General features: G+C 42.4%; 2 protein-coding genes across 7 annotated transcripts in view; one reads left to right on the top strand and one right to left on the bottom strand.

The window, feature by feature from the left end:
* Positions 1-1648: 1648 nt before the first annotated feature.
* On the top strand, positions 1649-8143 carry DAZAP2 (DAZ associated protein 2). The gene is made up of 4 exons (XM_069092528.1): positions 1649-1804; positions 3860-3978; positions 4385-4630; positions 6674-8143. The coding sequence occupies exons 1-4, from the start codon at positions 1792-1794 to the stop codon at positions 6800-6802; spliced, it is 507 nt and encodes a 168-aa protein (XP_068948629.1). The 5' UTR covers positions 1649-1791; the 3' UTR covers positions 6803-8143.
* Positions 8144-11426: 3283 nt separating this feature from the next.
* The window catches only part of SMAGP (small cell adhesion glycoprotein), an 18745-nt gene continuing 8505 nt past the window's right edge, over positions 11427-21666 (bottom strand). For 3 of the 6 annotated variants that reach the window (XM_069092535.1, XM_069092533.1, XM_069092534.1), the window contains exons 3-4: positions 17520-17600; positions 11427-16060 (exon numbers count right to left, since the gene is read on the bottom strand). In XM_069092535.1, the coding sequence (XP_068948636.1) occupies positions 15885-16060; positions 17520-17600 (257 nt within the window). In that variant the 3' untranslated portion in view covers positions 11427-15884. Of the gene's footprint in view, positions 16061-17519; positions 17604-21666 lie in introns of all 6 variants that reach the window. The other 3 variants (XM_069092531.1, XM_069092529.1, XM_069092530.1) reach the window with 1 other exon arrangement.

Here is a 21666-nt window from a genome sequence, read left to right as displayed (position 1 = left end):
TTATGAAAACTGAACATGAGCTTGGACAGACTTTGGGAGATAGTAGAGGACAGAATGCCTGGCATGCTATTGTCCATGGGGTCACAAAGAGTTGTACAGGAACGAATGAATGAACAATGCATGCTAGGTACTGAGCTACGTGTAAGGGATACGGTGATAAAAAAAAAAAGTAGATCTTGCCCTCAAGGAATTTACATTCTCTGGGAAGGATTTGACATGTACATAGATAAATACAAAATAATTTGAGGACGGATAGAGTATTAAAAGTAGGGGAATATAGGGGGAAAAAATGACATAGAACATGGCACTGACCTGAACCTTGAAGAAAGCTAAGAATTTGAAGAGGCAGGGGGGAGAAGTAAATGCATTCCAGAAATGGGGGACAGCTTATGTAAACACATGAACGTGGGAGTTGGTATGCTTGGCTGATGAACAGAGGATGCCAGACTGTCTGTGACCTGGTGGTTTCAGGCTCAGGACTGGAACAAAGTGAAATGTTTGTAGACCATACAACAATGAACAAAGAAATTTACTCAATAATTGCACAGAAAGGATACTACTCATGAAGGATACAGCCTTGGTTCAGTTGCACACAAGTCCTCTCAGCTCCCCAATTTCCCATGGGAGCACGCACATTCAGGAGGGTGCATTGTTACAAGGCAAGCTTAAGGCTCTCCAACAACTTGTGTCCTTAGACAAATGACACGTGAAGTCAAAGCTTCAAGCCTTAGTCCTCCAGAGCAAACAAGTGTCAAGAATTGTTTCACTGGGGTGGCTAGGTGGCACAGTGAATAGAGCACCAGCCCTGGAGTCAGGAGGACCGGAATTCAAATCCAAACTCAGCAGTTAACTAGCCGTGTGACCTTGGGCAAGTCACTTAAACCCAATTGCCCTCCAAAAAAAAATTGTTTCATTGCTTTGAGGAGAAAACTAGCTCGTGTGATAAGGAGTCTTCCACTAGCCATTTGTGGTTCCATATATTAACCTCGGAGCAGGGAGGTCAATTTTTACCAAACATGCGATGGGGCCTAGTGTTGTGACTCCTGACCAGATGGTCAGCCAGGCAGCGTTTATTAAACTCCTAAGAACACGCACACGTACAGTTTGCTTGTTCACAGTTGTTTGCATGTTATATATGTGTATATGTGTGTGTGTATTTATATATCTGTATGACAGGCACCGGACCAAGGAGGGCTGGGCAAGGCGGCACTGACTTCATGAGAATATAGAGAGCGTTGGAGGGAACGCATGGCAGGAGGCAGAGAAAACCTGGCCAGAGCGGGCTCATTTGGATGATTCACCAGGCTGCTGTGTCCTCATTTGGGACACTGGGGGTGGGAGCTGAAGTGGATTATCTTAAGTCCTTGAAGGGTCCTCGGTTTCCTGGTCTTGGGAGGGGCTGAGCTAATCTGTGAGGGTTTCCCGGAGGAAGATGCCCTGGAAAAGTTAGAGAGGCGGGGACGGAGGCTGGGCACCAGAGTCACCCGAGTCCCAGGGAGGAAGCGAGGCCTGTGAGGTTGGGATCGCAGGGCGGGGCCGGGCTGGGGCGGGGCGGGGCGGGGAGGGCCCGGTCGGGCCTGGCGCTCCCGGCTCAGTCCTGACCCTGGAGGCACCGCCCGGGGGCGGGGCTTCCGGTGGCGGCGCAGGAGGGACGGGGGGGGGGGCGCACCAGGACGTCCCGTGACTCTGGGAGGACGGCGCGTCACATGACACGGAAGTGACTTGGAACAGGAAGAGGACGAAAAAAAAACACCGTCCGCAACCCCAAGCCGAACCGGACCCGCCGCCGCCATGAACAGCAAAGGCAAGAGCCGACAGGGGGCGAGGCCGGCAGGGCAGGGACGCGGGCGGGCTGGCCGGGGGCTCGGGGGAGCCGGGGGCCCCTGCGAGGGCCGCCCGCCTTTGTCGCCGAGGGGCCCAGCCCAGGGCCCGCGTCGCGCCCGCTCCCAGTCGAGGCCCCGAGCCGCGGCCGCTCGCCCCCTCCCTCAGCTTTTTCCCTTAAAGCCTGTGGCGCAGTTCTGAGCTGCAGGGGGGCCCGGGCGGGATGGGCAGGCCGCAAGGCCAATGGGGAGCGAGAACTCTGCTGGGGCTCGGCCAATGAGAAGCTGGAGGGGGCGGGGTCGAGCGCTGCCTGGTGGCGGGCGCCCCCCCCCCCAGTCCCTTCTCCGGCCTGGGGGAGCTGGAGGGGAGGGGGTCCGTGCCTTTGGGGGAGGGATGGGCCCTGGGCAGGGGCTCGGGCTGCTCTCCCTGCTCCCTGCCTCCGCCATTCTTGATAGCTGTGTATGTGATGTGCCCGTTAAGCCAGCCCAAGCCCCCCCCACCCCGGGTCAGGGAGCCCCCCCGCTCCTCTCCCCGAATTGTTCCATTGTCTGGGAAGCCCTTCTTCCGGGCCCTGCAGGGCAGTGCAGGGAGCCTGCATTTGGGGTGCAGGTCCCGGGCGTGCCCCTTAGCAAGGTGTGTGACCTTGGACCAGCTACTGAACTTCCCTGATCGTTTATTTCATCATGACAGCCAATAATGATCGTTTTAGGTGGTATCTGTATAGCGTTCTAAGGAGTGCACAGCATTTATGTGTGTTAACATCATCTATGTGACAGGTCATTTTTATCAGGGCCTCAGTTTACTCATCTGTAAAATGGTGGAAAAGTTGGTTGGGTTTTTGTTTTTTTTTTGCTTTTTAAAGCAAAGTGTTTGTGGATTACGTTCTCATTTACCAGAACTAGACTCAAACCTTTTTCTTTTCTTTCTTTCTTTTTTTTTAAACAAATTAAGAGGGGTAGGGATGTGACTTCTACTAATTTTAGGCCAATACACAGAAGTAATTAGCATCTCCTTCCCAGATTTGTTTTAAGGATCGAATGAAATATGTGTAAAGTGCTTTGCAAACTTTAAAGGTTTTGCAATAATGATTTGTTTTTATTTGGCCTTGGCAACAATGCTGTGATGATTATCCCCGTTTTATACAGATGAAGAGACTGGGGCACAGAGAGGTTAAGTGATCTGCCCAGGGTTACACTGGTAGTGAGTGCCCAGGGTTATACCAGGGTAGGATTTGAGCTCACATCTTTCTGACTCCTTGTCCAGTGCTTATAAGCAAAATAATTACAAGATAATGGGCGGAGAGGATCTTCAATTCTCTAAGACCTTTTCCATTTTTAGATCTTATTCCCCTTTTCTGGTGGGGGAAGACCCCTAGGAAGGGCAGTGGAAAGTGTGCTGGAGTTACAGAATTTGTATTCAAATACTGGCTCTGCCACTTACTAGCTGTGTGACCTTGAACTTGTCATTTAAGGTTTTTGGGGCTCAGTTTCCTCATCTGTAGAATGACAGATTTGAACTATATCCATCTCTAAATCTGTATATGATCCAGCAGCTTCTGCATCTGCTAAATCTCTTCTTTCTGAAGTTGACCCTGAAGATCATTCTAGACCTTTGAATCCAGGCAAGAAGCCCCTCTAGATCTAGACACCTGATTAGGATAATTGGTAAGGCCAACCCTGGAGCCAGGGATTCCTTACTAATTGACATGAATACATCCTACTCCTACCCTTATGGGTACCTAGAAGTCCCCCTGCTTCAGAGGGAGCCAAGAATAATCAGAAGAGTTCCTCTTCATGTGGTGCTGTCCTTGGAACTGACTGGGCACACTCCCCACTTCTTTCTGTAGAGGAGATGGTACGATTCCTTGCCTGGGCCTCTCTGTCCCTAATCTGAAGCTGCAAGGTGGTACTTTCTTACCCCTTCCCCTGTTTGTTTCACAGCCACTGCATCATCCTTTTCCAAGGACCCCACTGCTATTGGGCAGTGTGCCTTCTCTCTCTCTAGCCACACATGATGTACCCCTTTTTGTGTCTTCTAGGGCAGTATCCAACACAACCCACATACCCTGTGCAGCCTCCTGGGAACCCAGTGTACCCTCAAACTGTGCACCTCCCTCAGGTTCCACCATACACGGATGCACCTCCAGCCTACTCTGAGGTAAGAGGATCAAGGTTCTTAGGTGTTGGAGCAGGATGAAACCATGTGCCCCCATTGCCCTATCTTCGTAGAAGGTTAGAATTTCAGAAACATGGATGAAAAAACCATTTCTGTTGGGTTGAGGATGCATTTTCTAATTAAAGCCTTGGGGAGGGGCAATGAGGGCAGGGGATGTAAGGGGGAGATGATGATGATGACTGTGACAACACTATGACATCCCTCATTAGGGAGATGGGCTTGAGATCAGGCTCAGTATTTAGTGGGAGGGAGGCTAAAGGATTAAGACATTTGCTGGCTTCAAAAGTGACATAGTTTCTACTGGAGAATTAAATGTTGACTATTAATTAAAATCCAAAATAAAAACCTTGTGAAATAAACTTTGGTTTTTCCTTCTGCCCCTTTCTAGCTCTATCGTCCAAACTTTGTGCACCCAGGGACTGCGACGGTTCCCACTATGTCAGCTGCATACCCTGGTGCTTCTTTGTTTCTTCCCATGGGTCAGTCCGTGGCTGTTGGGCCTGTTGGCTCTGCAGTTCCACTGGCTTATTATCCGCTTGGTCACGTATACCCCCCGGGTTCAACAGTGCTGGTGGATGGAGCTTACGATCCTGGTGCCAGGTTTGGAGCTGGGGCTGCTGCTGGTAACATTCCTGTGAGTATGACCAGAAAACACTGGGTCTTTCCTGGTGCTGCATGTTTGGCTCTAAGCATCCCAATGTCCTGAGTTGCTAAAACCTCAAACTTCTCTTTCATGTTCACTATTACCCCTGTGACCTTGAACAAGTTGCTTATCGTCTCTAGGCCTCAGTTTCCTTATCTGTAAAATGAAGGGGCTGGACTAGATATCCTTAGCCTCTCCCAGGTCTAAATCTGTGGTCCTGATCCTAGGATCCCTCCAACATCCCTGGGCAGTGATTCTTAACAGTTTACACCCATCTATGAGGCAGGCAACAAGGGGGGGGGAGTGCAAGGAGAACCTCTGGCAGCAGTAGCCTGGTAATTAATTGTAGCTAACAATTCCTTTTTCTAAACCTAGACCCCTTTATCCTGCCCTCCTGATTTCCAGATTTGGAGCTATGTCCCCAGCTCATCTAAGTAAGAGTGAAAGAAGGAGGGGCGGCCAGGTGGCTCAGCGAGTAAGAGCACCGGCTCCAGTGTTGGGACGACCTGGAGATCGAATCCCGGGCTCAGACACTCAGCACCACACCCAGAAATAACTGGCCGTGTAACCTTGAGCAAGTTACTTAACCCCGATTGCTTTAAAAAAAAAAAGAGTGAAAGAAGGAACTTAAACTGGTTAAACAAAAGTTTGTATTTACTCAGTAGGCATTTAACTTACCACCAACCATAGCCACAGTCCTGTACAATCACTATGAGTGATAGAAAATAAAAAGAATAAGGGTGGCTAGGTGGCGCAGTGAGTAAAGTGCCAGCCCCAGAGTTGGGAGGACCGGAGTTTGGTTCCAGCCTCAGACACTTAACACCCATACAAAAAAACTAGCTGTGTAACCTTGGGCAAGTTACTTAACCCCAATTGCCCTCCAAAAAGCCAAAAAAAAAAAAAAGAAAAGAAAAAGAATATATTTTATCTTCAAGTTGTTTCCAGGAGGTTGGCATTTTTTGGTTGAATTGTTTCTAGATTATTTGGGGATTTGTTTCCCACGTGTCCATTAAGAAGGGAGATTTGGAGCTGGCCAAACTTTTCTTAAGTAACTATCTACTAATAGTAATAAACGTGGTCATGTCAGCATCTTTGTGCATAGCCAAGAGGAATCTATGTCTCTTGAGAAAGTAAAGTTCTTAAATTGTAGATACAGGTGGTCACAAATACTCCTTGATTTCTGCAAGGCACCAGATCAGTTCCAGAGCCATATCTACTCCCTGTGTATATTCGACTGGGGCTTACGATTCCTACATTGAATTTGCCTCTTGGGCACAAGTTAAATTACCATATATTCCAAGTAACATTGCTCTGAGCAGTGTTGTTTTACAGTGATAAAATTCTTGTTGCAAAGCTTCAATAAATAACCAAATACCACTGTAGTATCACAAAACTTCCTATAAACTACTCCCTAAAATGAAAATTGGATATTCCTCAATTATTACTTCCTATTTTCTTGGAACCAATTAATAGTATTGGGTGCGATATGCCTATATTTGAGATGTCCTTTTTTATTATGATTCTGATCCCCTAGATGGAATCTTTAGGGATTTTGTTCTGGTGTCACTCTATCATTTGTAAAGTGAAAAGTATTTCACAGGACACTGGCATGATATCCCATTAACTTTCTGGAGCAGGTTCACGTTGGAACAAAGTAGCATCCAAAGAGAATTTAGAAGGAGCTCAGCTCTTGCAGAGTTCCAAGATTGTAGAGGACCCAGCATGAGTCTTAACTGTGCACAAATTATAACGGTCCCTCTGTCTCACTCTAGAGCTGGGACATCTTTTGAATGAGTGTCAGTATCCCTTTTCCAAGTGTTCTTCTTTGCTGTCTTTGGGTAGTCAGGAAAGGGAGTGGTGTGCTCTCTCTCCAGACCCTGAACTGTGCCAATAAGGAATACGTCGGCCAGCCCTGTGAAATTCTCTTGGTCATCAGATTGCCATTCTTCCTCATAGGCCCTCCTGATTTCCCCTGCACCAGTTTTCCTTGCACCAGTTTTTCTGTGCCCATTCAACCTTGTTCTTTACTTCCAGCCTCCACCCCCTGGTTGCCCCCCTAATGCTGCTCAGCTTGCTGTTATGCAAGGGGCCAACGTGCTAGTAACTCAGCGGAAGGGGAACTTCTTCGTGGGTGGTTCGGATGGTGGCTACACCATCTGGTGAAGAACCAAAGCCACCCCCGTGCCAGGAAAGACATCACACACCGTCAGCACTTCTCACAATGTAACTGCTTTAGTCATATTAACCTGAAGTCAAAGTTTAGACACATGTTGTTGGGGTGTCTTTCTGGTGCCCAAACTTTCAGGCACTTTTCAAAACTTAATAACGAACCATGTAATGGTAGCAGTACCTCCCTAAAACATTTCAAGGTGGGGGGAGGGGGGGGGTGATCCATTCATAAAATGAATGTGGGCAAATCTTCCCTGAAGATGTTCCTTTAATTCCTTTGGAGTAATACTGCACCATACTGGTCTTTGCTTTTAGTAATAAACCATCAAATTAGGTTTGGAGGGAACTTTGATCTTCTGAAGAATTAAAGTTGCCAAATTATTCTGATTGGTCTTAAATCTCCTTAAAGTCTTTGATTTCTATTACTTGTTATAATTGAAATGCATAGATGTCTGCCTTTTTCCTTCACATCCTTTGCCCCTTACCCTACTTCCCTCGCCAATCTCCATTGAATCAATGGTGCAGGACAGAAAGCCAGTCAGACTTCTTTCTCTCTCTCCCTGCACCTCTCCCTGCTTCTTGTGTGAGAGGAGACCTTGGCTCTCCTTATCTTTTGACCTTTTATTCAAAAGGATCCTCTGAAACCCCTTGTGTTCACAGTCTAGACCCCCATTCTTACCTCTCAGCAAAGGCTGAGAATGGACCATTCCTTTTGTACTCTTCTCATGGATGCCTCTGCACACAAAAGCCTCATCCAGATTTGTTTTGGTGCCAGAAACACGTGATCTGAGCACCAGATGTCAATGCTAACTGCGCTTTGGTCAACTATAGGTTTAAAATGAGAGAGGCAAGGGGAAGGGTTCTGTTTCCAACAGTGGGATGGATGACTTCACAGCCCAATTAAGGGGAGTTTGGAGAGCAGAAATTGGTTGCCATCCGTTTAAATGTCTGAGGCAGCTAGCTGACCATGGCCATTAATTAACTGCTCAAGAGCTGGGTTAATGGGATTGTATTGTGAATGGGTCACTTTAAGATGAGTTCAATAGAATTCTCATTAGGGTTGAAAAGATTCAGGGATCCTCGGTCTTTTAATTTTTGTTTTCTGGAATTGGATTTGATGAATATATTTTATCTTATAATTTCAGTTCATCTAAATTTGACTGTATTCTGTATATATGGTGTTTGACTGTACCATTGACTGTTATGGAAGTTCAGCGTTGTATGTCTCTCTCTTCACTGTGGTGCACTTAACTTGTGGATTTTTTATACTAAAAATGTAGAATAAAGAATATTTTGAAGATTTGAATAAAGTGATGAAGTTGCATTACACCTTAACTCCAAGTATTTCTCACCCAGCTCATTTCTAGATGTCTTCTGAATTATCTTCTGTAGTCTTATGAGGGCTGTAACTGGTACAGTACCATCAGCTTAATTCCTAAATCCCTGTGGCTGGCATCTTTGGTGGTTTCAGACAGGAATTTGAAGGTAAAAAAGGGATTCTCAATTTTGGGGTCCATGAACCATGTTATAATGTCCATGAATAATGTTTTTAACATTAGAAAATAAAATTTCAGTATAATTGGTTTCTTATGTATTTAAAAAACATTATTCAGAGGATTCATAGGCTTCACTGACACACAAAAAGGTTAAGAACCCCTGCAAAACAGCAAGGTTTTATTGGCAGTTTTACCTAGTTTTGTAGTAAGGAACACCTGTGGGGGGAAAATGAGGGTGTGCATAACATTCAGACTCTTTACTGCCTGGCGACATGTGGACCATACTGCACAACCAGTACATAGTACAATGCCCTGTTTTGGGTGGTAAGGTTGAAGACAATTAGAAGATATGAAAAGCTGCCCTCTGGAAGCTTCTTTGGGCTTATTAGGCCAGAAAATACCAGAGCAAGGAGGGTGGTGAGGTCAGTGTTTCCCTCTCCCTGCATTTCTGCCTCCTCCCTCCTTCCCGTCCCCTGGAGTTTTTAAGCTGTGTTCTTGGGAGATTTTATTCTAACCAGAGCAAAGGCAAATCAAATTATGCTGAGGAATTTCTAGATCTCTAGGAGTTGTGAACCCAACAAAATACTTCTCTGGCATATTTTTTTCCAGTTAGCATCATTTGACATCTCTGCAGCATCTAATGGCTGTTAAATCCCTCCTTCCAACCTTGCCTTGAGAGACAACCATTTTCCTGGTTCTAACCTGAGCACTCTTCTATCTCCATCCTCTTCCTGATCCTGTAAGCAGGATGTTTCCCTAACCTGCCTCCTCTATACGTCCTCTCCCTCGGCATTCTCCTTTACTTTCCCAGCACCGTCTATTGCCTCTGCAAGTAATTCCCCAGATCTCTGTCTAGTCCTGATTGCTCAGCTCCAGGCCTGCTTGCAAACCCTCTCCACCTGGATGCAACTCAGTGTGTCCAATGCCAAGCTCATTATCTTTTCCTTCAAATTCCTTCTGTCTTCTGATTTCACTATTTATGTCATTGGTGTCCGTTTATCCCATTTCTGATGCTGGAAACAGTTTGACATTTTAAATTTTTTACTCTCCATTATTAACCCAAGCAGTTAATAAAACTGTCAATTCATGTTTAGTCTCTCTTATTGCCACCCCTCTATTATAGGCAGGCTCTCATTACCACCTGCCTGGACTATAGCCATAGCCTCTTAACAGGTTGACTCTCCCTCCCCCTATCCCACCCTATCCATCTCTTGTCGCTCTCCTTACACATAGATCTGGCCTGTGTAATACTCCTTCCCTTAAAAATTCTTAGTAGCTTCTTACTATCCAAGTGATTCCAGTTCTAACTCTTTTGCCTAGCATTCATGCTTCATTTTATTGCTGTCATATGCCTAGTGGACCTGGACCAAAACCATGCCCTAGAGTCCTAACCCTCTCACCTTGCCCTGGGGCCTCCTGTCCTGATGGGTGATTGCCTTCCTTTGCAACTATCCTAGGAAGGGCCAAGTTCCAGCCACACTTCACTCTGTAGCTATCTCATCTTGTGTTCCCGCTCCTGTACAATGATCAGATCATCTGTCATTGCTCCTGGAAAGGATGTGCCAGTCTATTCTAGGTATCCACCATCCCTGTAACATTCTAGACCAAAATTCCTGCTGGCTATCACTTCCCTATATATGTTATATCTCTGTGGTGGAGCATTACCCTAATCCCAAGCCCATGCAAGTTAGACTAGTTTTTCTTAAAGAAGTACTGAAATCTTCATGGCTCTGAGGATTAATGGTTCAGGTTATTGACTTCTCATTCCCCTCAATAAAAAACAGCCATGAAGATTCTAGGTACTGTCTTGACGGTTTGCAGACCATTATGGACAACAGCAGAGATACATTGCTCAACTTAACCTCGCTCAACTTAACCTCTTAACAACTTAACCATGATGCTCAACATCATGCCCTCAACACATATCTTTCTCCCATTATTGTTAAGTAAATCCTTTGTTAACTTTTAACTATCTATGCTATCTTATTTTGTTTGAATATCTAACAAAGGCTACCAGAAGTCTGGTGCAGTTTAGAAAATGCACACCTCCACCCTCCTCATGTTAGAATGTAAGATCCTTGAAGGCAGGAACTATCTTTGCATAGTAATGAACACATGATAAGTGCTTTATAAATTTTTTTTCCATTCATTTATTCATTCATCCATACATTTGGGAGCCTCCACAATCTGGCACTACCTTGATCTTCTAGCCTTGACTCCATGTATTCTATGCAGTAGCCCAGGTGTTCTTGAATTTGGTTAGAGGGGAAATTACATCTTTATTTTCACTAACCTCTAATTTAGCATTTCCTATAATTATATAAAAACATTCAGAGAACAGGTCTATAGGCTTCACTAGACTGCCAAAGGTGTCCATGACACAGATTAAGAACCCCAGGTCTAGCCAAGTTAGGCTATTCTCTAGTCCCTTACAACAGTGATCTCCAAAATGGGGGACCATAGCCTGATACTAAACAATTTGAGGGTGGGAAGATGGATTGCATCCTACTCTCTCCAACCCTTTTTTTTTTTTTAACCAACACAACCATACATATTCTTATTCCCCAACACCCTTTTCCTTCTGTCATGAGCTCCCAAACTCATCTTTTCTAAGCCTGAAGTCAGCTTCTCCAGTCAGTTACAATCTAATTGCTACAGGAACATCCATGGAGGTGCAACCGGGGAAAAAAATTCCACCTCCCTCACCATCCCCACTCCTGCCAAGCATTTTTACACTGTGCCTCCCAGATCTTGTTATGATTTTGACAGGCAGGTGTTCTCAGAGGCTAATCTCTGCTCTTCAGGGCAGTGACCAGAGAGTAAGAGCCTTGCCTCCCTACTTTTAAGTTTGGATGAGATAGAGTGAATTGAATAGGATGAGTAGATATATTTAGGCAGATCACAGATTTCAATACATTATCTTTTCCCCCAAATCCATCCTTCTTCCAGACCTTCCTGTTACAGTCCAGAGTCATTCAGGCTATCAACTTGGTTGTTTTTCAACTCTTCAGATTAGAGGTGAAGCAAGGATGTGTATCATGATCATTATTATTTCGTATTATACTAGAAATGCTAGCTATAGTTATAAGACTAAAAAATAAAGGCTTAAGAATAGGCAGCAAGGAGACAAAATTCAATTTTTTTTTTGGCAGATGATATAATAGTATACTTAGAAAACCCTAGAGAATCACTAAAAAAAAGTTGAAACCATTAATTTTAGCAAAGTTGTAGGATATAAAATAAACCCACATAAATCATCAGCATTTCCATAGTAAATGGAAGCAAAAGCCAGCAGAAAGAAATAGAGAAATTCCATTTAAAATAACTGCAGACAGTATAAAATACTTGGGAGTCTACATGCTAAGATACACATAGGAACTTTATGAACACAATTATAAAATATTTTTCACACAAAGATTTAAATAACTGGAAAAATATCAATTGTTCATGGGTAGGCCAAACAAAGATAATAAAAATTACAATATTACCTAAATTAATTTACTTATGCAGTGCCATACTAATCAAACTACCAAAGAATTATTTTATAGAGCTGGAAGAAAATTCGTCTCAAGAAACAAAAGGTCAACAATGTCAAGAGAATTAATAAAGTTAAGGAAGATTAGCCTAGCAGTGCCAGATCTCAAACCATACTACAGATCAGTAATCATCAAAACAAGCTGGTAATGGATAAGAAAGAGTGGTTGATCAGTGTAATTAGTTACACAATATACAGAAGTAGGTGACCACAGTAAGCTACTGTTTGATAGACCCAAAGATCCCAGCTATTTGGGGAGGAATTCACCATTCAACAAAAACTTCTAGGAAAACTTGAAAGTCGTTTGGCAGAAACTAGAGATAGATCAACATCTTATACCATATATAAGCTCAGAATGGGCACATGATTTAGACCTTTATTACCTGTCAGATCTATGAGTAAATAAGAGATAGGATAATGGGAAGTAAAAAAGATAATTTTGATTACATTGAATTTAAAAGATTTGGCACAAACAAAACCAAGGCAGCCAAAATTAGAAGGAAAACAGGAAACTGGGGGGAAAAATTTCTATAAGTTTGTCTGATAAAGATTTCATCTCTCAAAAGCAAAGATAAAAATAAGAGCCATTCCCCCACTGATAAATGGTCAAAGGATATGAGGGCAGTTTTTAGAATAAATCAGTTATCAAAGGTTACATGAACAAATACTCTAAATTACTGATAATGAAATAAATGTAAATTAAAAAAAACCTCTGAGGTACCACCTCACACCTATCAGATTGGCTGATGTGACAGAAAAGGAAAATGACAAATGCTGAAGGGGATGTGGAAAAACAGGGACACTAATGCATTACTAGTGGAGTTACAAACCGATCTAAACATTCTAAAGAACAATTTGGAACTGTGCCCAAAGGACTTATAAAACTGTGTATACCCTTTGACCCAGAAGTACTGATACTAGGTCTGTACCCCAAAGAAATCAAAGAAAAAGGAAAGGGATTCATAAGTATAAAGACATAAGAGCTCTTTTTGGGGTGACAAAGAATTGGAAACTGAGGGGATGCCCATCAGTTGGGGAATGGCTCAACAAGTTGTATATGATTGTGATGGAATCTGTTGTGCTAGAAGAAATGACAAAGGGGATGGATGGTTTCAGAAGAACCTGGGAAGATCTATGTGAATGAATGCAAAATGAAGTCAGCAGAACCAGGAGAACACTGTACACAGCAACAGCAATACTGTGTGATGATCAACTGTGAAAGACTTAGCTACTCTGATCAATACAATGATCCACGACAATTCCTCAAGGACTCATGATGAAAAATGCTATCCACCTTCAGAAAGAGAACTGATGAAATCATCAGAGTGCAGACTGAAGCATATTTTTTCACTTTATTTATTATTTTACTTTTTTTTTTAACAATATGGTCTAATATGGAAATGTGTTTTGCATGACTTCATATGTATAATGTTTTCTTGCCTCTCAATGGGTAAGAGAGGGAGAGAATTTAGAACTGAAAATAAAAATTAAAAATAAATTTTTTTAAACTCCTCACTTTCCTTCATCCCATATGTCTAATATTGACCCTTATTATTTCCTTTACATCTCTGACATCTGTCCCCTTTTCTCTAGTCATACGGCCAGTTCAGGCCCTCATCATCTCTAGCTTGAGCACTACTGTAATAGCCTACAAACGAGGGTGGAAGCTTGAGATTATGGGGAGTTTTTTCTTTTGGGGTTTCTTTCAGGAAATAATGGATATATTCTATTTTCACTTTGTCCTGTAATTCTAATAGATCCCTGCAGTTTTCATTTGTGATTTGTTGAAATAGTGTCTCAGTGCGTGCGCACACACACACACACACACACACTTTTCAGGCAGCCCATTAAGTCTTAAATTATCCCTCAGCCCATTTTCCAGGTCAATTATTTCTGAGAGATGATACCTCCCATTTTCCCCAAATTTTTTATTTTATCCAAATATTTCTTCTCTCATAAAAGGAATTGATTTCTATCTGGTCTGTTTTAATTTTCAGGAAGTTTATTATTTAATAAAGTAAACTTTATGACTTCCCTTTTCAAGCTAATAAATCTTTTCCCAACTTTTTTCTTCCAGAACATTCCTCCTCCCTCCCTCCCTTCCTTCCCCTCTTTCTTTTGAAGGAAGCAGTTTTTTCCTTTGAGACTGCTAAACAGTTGCTTAGTTACTCTCTCTTCTTCTAATTTGGATTTTTGGGTATTTCTGGATCAAATAGATCTTTATGGTGATTTGTGTCTTCTGTTCACTTCGATATCCAGCCTTAGTTCCAATTTGGGGCTCTGTGCTAGCGCTAGATTAGGGCCAGGACTTAGCTCCTGTAGCCCTATTTGGTCTCTACCTGGGGCACCTGGATTCTCTGCTGATTCCCATATCTGGGGGATGAGGTGGTAGAGAAGTGTCTAAACTAAGAATGCTGATAGGTTTTAGGTTCCCTACATTTCATTGAAGTTCAGAGTGATGACTTCACGACCTTTGGGCATTTCAGAACAGAGTACTATGGAGCTCCTGAGACTGAAGTATCCAAGTCTGTTATACTGTCTTGCCTAGACCGGGATGCTGCAGATCCAAGTTGCTCTGAAGGGTCCACTCTGTGGGTTTCTGACAACCCGGGTACTGGTTTTCTTTATATTGTTGCCTCTTGTAGGCTATAGATGTCCATGGCCAGTCTCTAGGGTCATGCTCTTAACTAGGTTACGTCTTTGAGCAGGGGCACTTCATTTCCTGTTGCCCGTGGATTTCTAACATTTTATCTAGTTCTAGCTTGATGAAATAACTTACTGTTATTTATCATTGAATTTCTTGATTATTATTTGATCTGTTACTATCTTTAGAGATTGTTTTTTTTTTTTTTTGCTAGAGTAGGCTAGTCCATTGCCTCTGTTCAAAAAGCTATCTTAGGCAGAAGTACCTACCTCCAGTCTCTCCACTATTTCAAATCCATGCTTCACAAATAATTAGCAAAGTGATTTTCCTAAACCACATCTCACCAAGTCTATCCTTGACTCAAAAAACCCCAACAAAACTTCAAACTTAAGTGGCTCCCTATTGACTCTAGTATCATATATTATTCCATCCTTTTTAATGTCTTTTTTGTGTCATTTTTATAATATATATACACATATATTATTGGTACTGTATTACATGTATATAATTTGTAACTAAGTAAATATCCACATATTGGATTATCTGCCTATGTGCTCCTACTTGCTCTTAGGACTATAAGTTCCAGATCTGTCCAGATTTGGGACAGATAAATCCAAAATGTGGATAATTTAGTGCTGATTATTATTCTCTATCTCCTGTAAATGAGAATTAAAATCTTGTGTAATGTAAAGTTTTAATTCTGATACTGTGTGACCTTGGGGAAGTCACTTAACCCCAATTGCCTTGCCTTCCCCCCTCCAAAAAAAAAAAAGAAAAGAAAAAGAAGTTTTAATTCAGATTTTAAAAAATGTCACAAATACAAGATTGGATTGGGAAAAAGAGAGTGGAGTGGGCTGGGAAGCAGGGGGGCCCAGACACGAGCAGGTGGGGTCAGCTAATGTGTTGAATTATTACCGCCATCCCCCTCCCCAAGCTGGCTGCACTAGTTAGCAGGATGCCAAAGAACATTTTGGAACCAGTGATTAGGATTCTTCATGAGTTACCTGATGCAGCTAGGAGGCAGAGTATGGAGTGGGATTGGGTGACTCCCATCACTATTCTCCTCCCAAATAAGAATACAGGAGGTTACTGGGTAAATAAATGCCCATATGCCCAGTAGGTTAGTCCTACCCTGTCTAGTTATAAAGGCCATTTGGCCTATGACATTAAGATCCATGACAGAGCTAAAGGCATTGGAATGTGCTTTCTCTGTTTCCCTTTGCTCTGGGTCTCTGCTGCTGGCACTCAGGTCGGGAGTGTCCCTGGAACCTGACCTGGAGAGAGCACAGACTTGCCCATCCTCACCACCTATCTCTGGCTTCAGATGCGTTTCACCTAATAAATTAAGCACTCAGTCTTGCACTTAGAGGCCAGAGGTATTCTTTGGGAGCCTGGGAGTCATCAGATGAAATATTCCTCCTTCTTCTCTTGGACTGAGTCACTCTCCATTTGCAGAGTGGCGCTGGCTTCTCCTTCCGGGGGCTCATAGGTGATGTAGCTGCCTTTGTTCTTGTACAGGTAAATGATGATGACGATCAGGACCGAGAGCAGTGTAATGAAGACCACTGTGATAACAACTTAGGAAGAAGAGGGGAGATATAGGATTCTGGAAGGGCCATTTATCTATCATTTCATAGAGGAACCGATCTGCACAGGTCCTGCCATTTTCCCCCCTTCCCCCAAATTTTGCTTTTGTCTCCCTCCTTTCTTTTCCTGCAAATCAATTCCTCCTCTTTCCATCTCCTTCCCCCATGCAAACTAGCATCAATCTAAGCAAACCTCACCAAGACCCCAACAAAGAATGGCTATTAGTTCTACTGCTTGACTCCCTATATATTCACTGCCTGGTTTCCATGAAAACTGCAGCCTGTTGCCTTAATCCCTATGCACAAGAGACAACGATATTCTCCCCTGAATGAGTTAAAAAAAAAAAAAAGCAGGTCCCAGCCAGTTGCTGATGACTCTGATAGAACAGGAAGGCAGGAAACAGGAAAGAGTTTATCTCAACAGGAAGGATTTTCCAAAGCCATAGTTAATCTTCTGTGGTAGTTTTGTTGAACTCTCCTATCCTTCCTTCCACCTACTCCCTAATTTGCTCTCAAAACAGCAACACACAGGGTAGCTTGTTCATACTAACATAATGTCAACCCAACAACTCCTGGGAGTTGATAATGTCTACCTGCCTACTTCCAAACCTATGGTTTGACTTCCTCCCCTCGCCCACAAGTTTAAGTGATTTATTATTAATCTAATGGTAATAATTAGAGTTGTTTTGTAGCTATTACATTTAAACATGAGTTTCAGTGTATTAAAATGTTATAACCCATAAGTCTCCATCAGACTAACTTGACTATGAGTTCAATCCCAGTCATAATTAGGATGTGCTCTTACTTTTTAAATGTACATTATTTAGTTATTTCTTTCCAGATTTCTTTCAATTTCTCATACTAATTTTAATTATTTATTATATATAAATATATATAAAAATCCCTTTAGCATGTCACAATTTATGTAACCAGTCCCCTATCCCTAAATATTCAGGTTGCTTGTGGTTTTCTTTCCCTCCTGCAATAACGCTGCTATAAATATCTTTGAACAGATAGCTTTCTTTCTTTTTGGTAACACCCTGAGGAAATATTCCTGACAACGAAATTAGCAAGTCAACCTATAATTTTCATTTGGGGATAATAATAAGTAGTATTTACATAGACTTGGCCGTGGACAGTATTTCATCTTTGAGTCAATTTTTGAGAGGATCGTCACTGGGTTCAAAACCTCAAAATATTGAACTAACTGTGAGAGGGAAAGATTGCATAATGACCCTTTCGCAGAAACCCACCAATCATTGCTCAGTAACCATAGTATGGTTGAGAAAAAGGCCACAGGTTCCCATTGGCTAAACCATGTCATTTGGCTATTGGCATCAGTAGATGCTTTTTCTACATCCTCTGGGTCTCTGTGGTGAACACTCAGCAGTCACCCCCCTCCTTTTTTTTTAAACTAAGAAAGAGGCCTTGGTCCCAGTGGCTTCCTTACCTGCAATGACTGCAGTGTTGGCAACAGCTGTAGGAGTCAGGGTTTCAGTAGCCTGTAGGAGTGGAGTGGACATCAGTTCTTCTGCTAGTGTATTCAAAAGGGGGGAGGGGCAAAGAAAATAGAGTTAATGTAGGAATAGGTGCTTTTTATATTGCTTATTCCCTTCTCTCCACTATTGAGGAAATTGCCACAGCTTCCCAGTCATCTTCCACATCAGATCCCAATTTTTAAAATCTTATTTTTGTTAAGATTTTTATTTCTATGTTGCTTTCATTTCTGAATCTTCTGGTTTTTTTTGCTTTTTGGAGCACAATTGGGGTTGAGTGACTTGCCTAAGGTCACAGGGCTAGTTTTTGTGTTAAGTGTCTGAGGCCAGATTTGAACTCAGGTCCTCCTGACTCCAGGGCTGGTGCTCTATTCACTGAGCCACCCAGCCGCCCTTCTGAATCTTTTTCTACTCTGTCCCCTTGCCATCAATATATTCTTTGCAACAAATTATTTTAAAAGAAGGGGAAAAGGCATTCCAACAAAACCAATAGAAATATTTTCCATGTCTAACAATATATGTAATATTCTGTACCCATAGTCCTTCACCTCTGCCAAAAGAAGAGAGAAGCATGTTTTCTCAATTCTCCTCCAGGGCTAATTTAGCAGTCATAACTCAGAATTGCAGGTTGGAAAGGCTCTTGAGTATCACTTAGTTAAATCCCCACATTTTGGGAGATGTAGATGCTGAGTAAGCAGAATGAACATTGGAGTGCAAGACACAAATTTTCATATGACTCCTGATTCTGGGAAAGTCATATCATCCCTCTCAGCCTCAGTTTCCTACTCTGTAAAATAGGACAATATTTATATAACTTCACAGGTCTGCAAGGAAAGTTCCCGGTTGTTGCTTTTGTTTGGCCTTCATTCTCAAAAAGAGGATAGTGACATCAGGAAGGTGATGACATGATGTGCAAGTGATTTGGATTTAAGTGAGGGAAGAATGTGCAAGGTCACCAGCCTCACTTATCTGGACTACTGGAGATGGCCCAGGATGCAGTGGGGGACCTTGATCTTTTTAAGCTAAGGTCTTTAACAGGTCTCAGTTTGACTGAGGCAATACCTATTCAGAGATTAAGGCTAGGTAAGAAATGAGGCAAAGAATTCCACCCTTTTACTTAGTAAAAAAAAAATTAACAAAAACCAATCTGGGGGTGGCTAGGTGGCGCAGTGAGTAAAGTGCCGGCCCTGGAGTCAGGAGGACCTGAGTTTGGTTCTGGTCTCAGACACAAAAAAAACTAGCCGTGTAACCTTGGGCAAGTTACTTAACCCCAATTGCCCTCCAGAAAAGGCAAAAATAAAAAAATAAAAAACAACAATCTGGTAGGGGGAAGACACTCAGGATTTCTGGCCAAAAGAGAAACAATTACTATTTACATTCACTTAGAGCCAATGAGGCCTAAACAATAAACCAAGTGGGGTTTGACCTGGGACCTACAGTTGGGCAATCAATGAGAGCCAAAGTGATTTGGGTTTAAGGCATGGTCCTTGAGAAAAAAAGATCTAGTCCATAAACCCAAGTTTCAGTGATCTTACTTTGTAAAATGGAACAATACTTACATAACTTCATAGGGTTGCAAGGAAAGCTCCAAGAAGGAAGGAAGAAAAGAAGGAAGGAGGGAAACATTAATTAATTGCCTACTGTGTGCCAGGGAAGACGCTAACTGCTTTAGAAATATTATTTGATCCGGGCAGCTAGGTGGTGCAGTGAATAGAGCACTGGCCCTGGAGTCAGGAGGACCTGAGTTCCAATCCGGCCTCAGATTCTTAACACTTACTAGTCGTGTGACCTTAGGCAAGTCACTTAACCCCCCAAAAAGAAATATTATTTGATTGTCACAACAGCCCTGGGAGGTAGGTACTATTATCATCCCCATTTTACAGTTATTGTCATAAAGTGCTATATAAACGATAAACTATAAATGTGAAGGTTTTACTTTACAGATGAAGAAACAGGTGAAATGATTTGCCCAAGGTCCTTTACCTCTTGGTATAAATCCCTTCTTGTGTACCTTGATGCCTTACTCTTGGTTTGGATTTCAAGGCCCTTTCCCCAACTAATCTCACCTTTTACCTCTAAATCTAACTCTTCTTACATCCCATGACATTACAATGACTCCCTGCCCTTCCCTCATTCCTGGCCTGAAACTCTTAGAGGCACACAGCATAGGTGGGAGCATTTTTTCTAGAAGGTTCCTGTTAAAATATTCTTAGAATATGTCACCTCTAAGAGAACAGAGGTTTCTAACCTCCCATTAGTATGAGCTACCTTAAGGAGCTAATTAGGACTGTGACCTAGAAGGAGTGGGGCAACAAGTCAGGCTGGGGAGGGGGAGTTAAGAGTAGCAAGAGGCAGGGTAGTACACACAAACACACACACACATATATACGTGTGAGTATATGTGTGTTTGTCTAGTATTAAGCAACAATAACAGAAATCATAGAATCAGATTTAGAACTGGGAGGGACATTAAGAATCATCGAAGAGGACTTCATTAGCTTTCTCTCTGCCCTCATTGTCTCTACCCAATTTCCCTTCCTTCTTCCAACCACTCAGATAGCCACAAAACAGAGAAAGGTGAAGACATTCTAGAATTTCAACATGAAAACAATGACACCATAAGGCAACAAGAAATATTGAAGTCAAAAGGTGAAAAAAAAAAAGAGGAGAAAATGTAAGTTACTTTGCTCCTCATCCCCACCTCCCACCCAGTGGCTTCCTCTTCCCCTCTCTTACCACTTTTTTCTTTAGGTCATCAAGACATAACAAAACTTACTGCCAGGCAAAAAACTATTAACTTGGAAAACAGATTGAGGAGGAAAAAAATTAAGAATCTTTGAAATAACCGAATGCCATGGCCAAAAAAAGAGCCTAGACATTCTATTTCAAGAAATCTTAAAACTGTCCAGATCTTTTAGTAGCAGAATGAAAATGGAAATAAATAGAATCCAACAATCACCTCCTGAAAGAAACTCCAAAATGAAAACTCTGAGGAACATTATAAACAAAATCCAGAGAGATTCTAGGTTAAAGGAAAAAAAATATTGCAAGCAGCCAGAATGAAAGAATTAAGTACTAAGGAGCCACAGTCAGCATCACACATTAGTTCAACAGCTGCCACTATAAAAGAATGGGAAATTTGGAATGCAATATTCTAGAAGGAAAAGGAAAAAGGCTTATACCCAAGAAGAACTTACCCAGCAAAACTGATTATAATGCTACAGGAGGGGTAAATGAAACTTTAATGAAATAAAGGAATTCCAGGCATTCCTGATGGCCAAAAAAAAAAAAAAGATCAAAGCTATGGAAAAACTGAAATTTAAACACAGAGGTAAAGAGAAACACAAAATGGTAAACACAGATGAACAATGATAAAGGACTAAACAAAGGTAAATTGCTTACATTCCGATATGGGGAAATGATACATTTGTCCCTTCTGAATCCTGTCATTATCTGGGCTTATGGAGGGAGTCCAATTGGACAAGATCTGGGAACAATTCTGTTATGTGTTGATCTTAAGAATGAAAGAGCCAAGATAGTGGAGGAGAGGCAGCAACTTAATTGAACTCTCCTAACATTCCTTTCCAAATAACTTAAAGGTCTCAAATCAAATTTTGGAGCAAAAGAGCCAAAAAAGGTCAAAGTGAGATATTTTCCAGCCTAAGACAACTTAGTAGGTCGGCTAGGGGTCTGTGACACTTGGGGTGGGGGCTGGTCTGGAGCACACATAGAGGCAGCTATTAGTGAGCTTTGGAGGTGGCTGCAACAGCAGTATCAGCAGCTTCAGGAACTCTTAGCCCAGAAACAGTAAGAAGGCTGGAAAATTGGTCAGAAAGAGATTACAGGAGACCCTTTTGGTGGCACTAATTGGCAGCTCTATTAAATGTATGCAGTCAGTTTGAAGGCAGAGAGGAGTGCTAGCAGTTGGGGCTATAAGAAAGTAGGGGACCTGGTCATAGTTCCAAGGCAAAGAGGAGCAGTAGAGCTTGGGAATGCAGGGATGCAGGAGCCCTTCTTAGGAAAAAAAGTAGAGTGCAGATCCAGAGATGGGGGATGCAGGAGCCCTTCTTAGGAAAAAAAGTAGAGTGCAGATCCAGAGAT

This window comes from Petaurus breviceps, unplaced genomic scaffold, assembly GCF_028583685.1.
Source record: "Petaurus breviceps papuanus isolate PSGF00001 unplaced genomic scaffold, PetGlider_PUasm1.0 191, whole genome shotgun sequence".
Taxonomy (NCBI): domain Eukaryota; kingdom Metazoa; phylum Chordata; class Mammalia; order Diprotodontia; family Petauridae; genus Petaurus; species Petaurus breviceps.
This window is presented reverse-complemented; position numbering and strand designations above follow the sequence as displayed.

Excerpts from the sequence above, each read along its gene's own strand:
- DAZAP2 (XM_069092528.1), top strand. Across the intron at positions 3,979-4,384 it reads CACCTCCAGCCTACTCTGAG|CTCTATCGTCCAAACTTTGT; the intron begins GTAAGAGGATCA and ends GCCCCTTTCTAG. Across the intron at positions 4,631-6,673 it reads CTGCTGCTGGTAACATTCCT|CCTCCACCCCCTGGTTGCCC; the intron begins GTGAGTATGACC and ends CTTTACTTCCAG.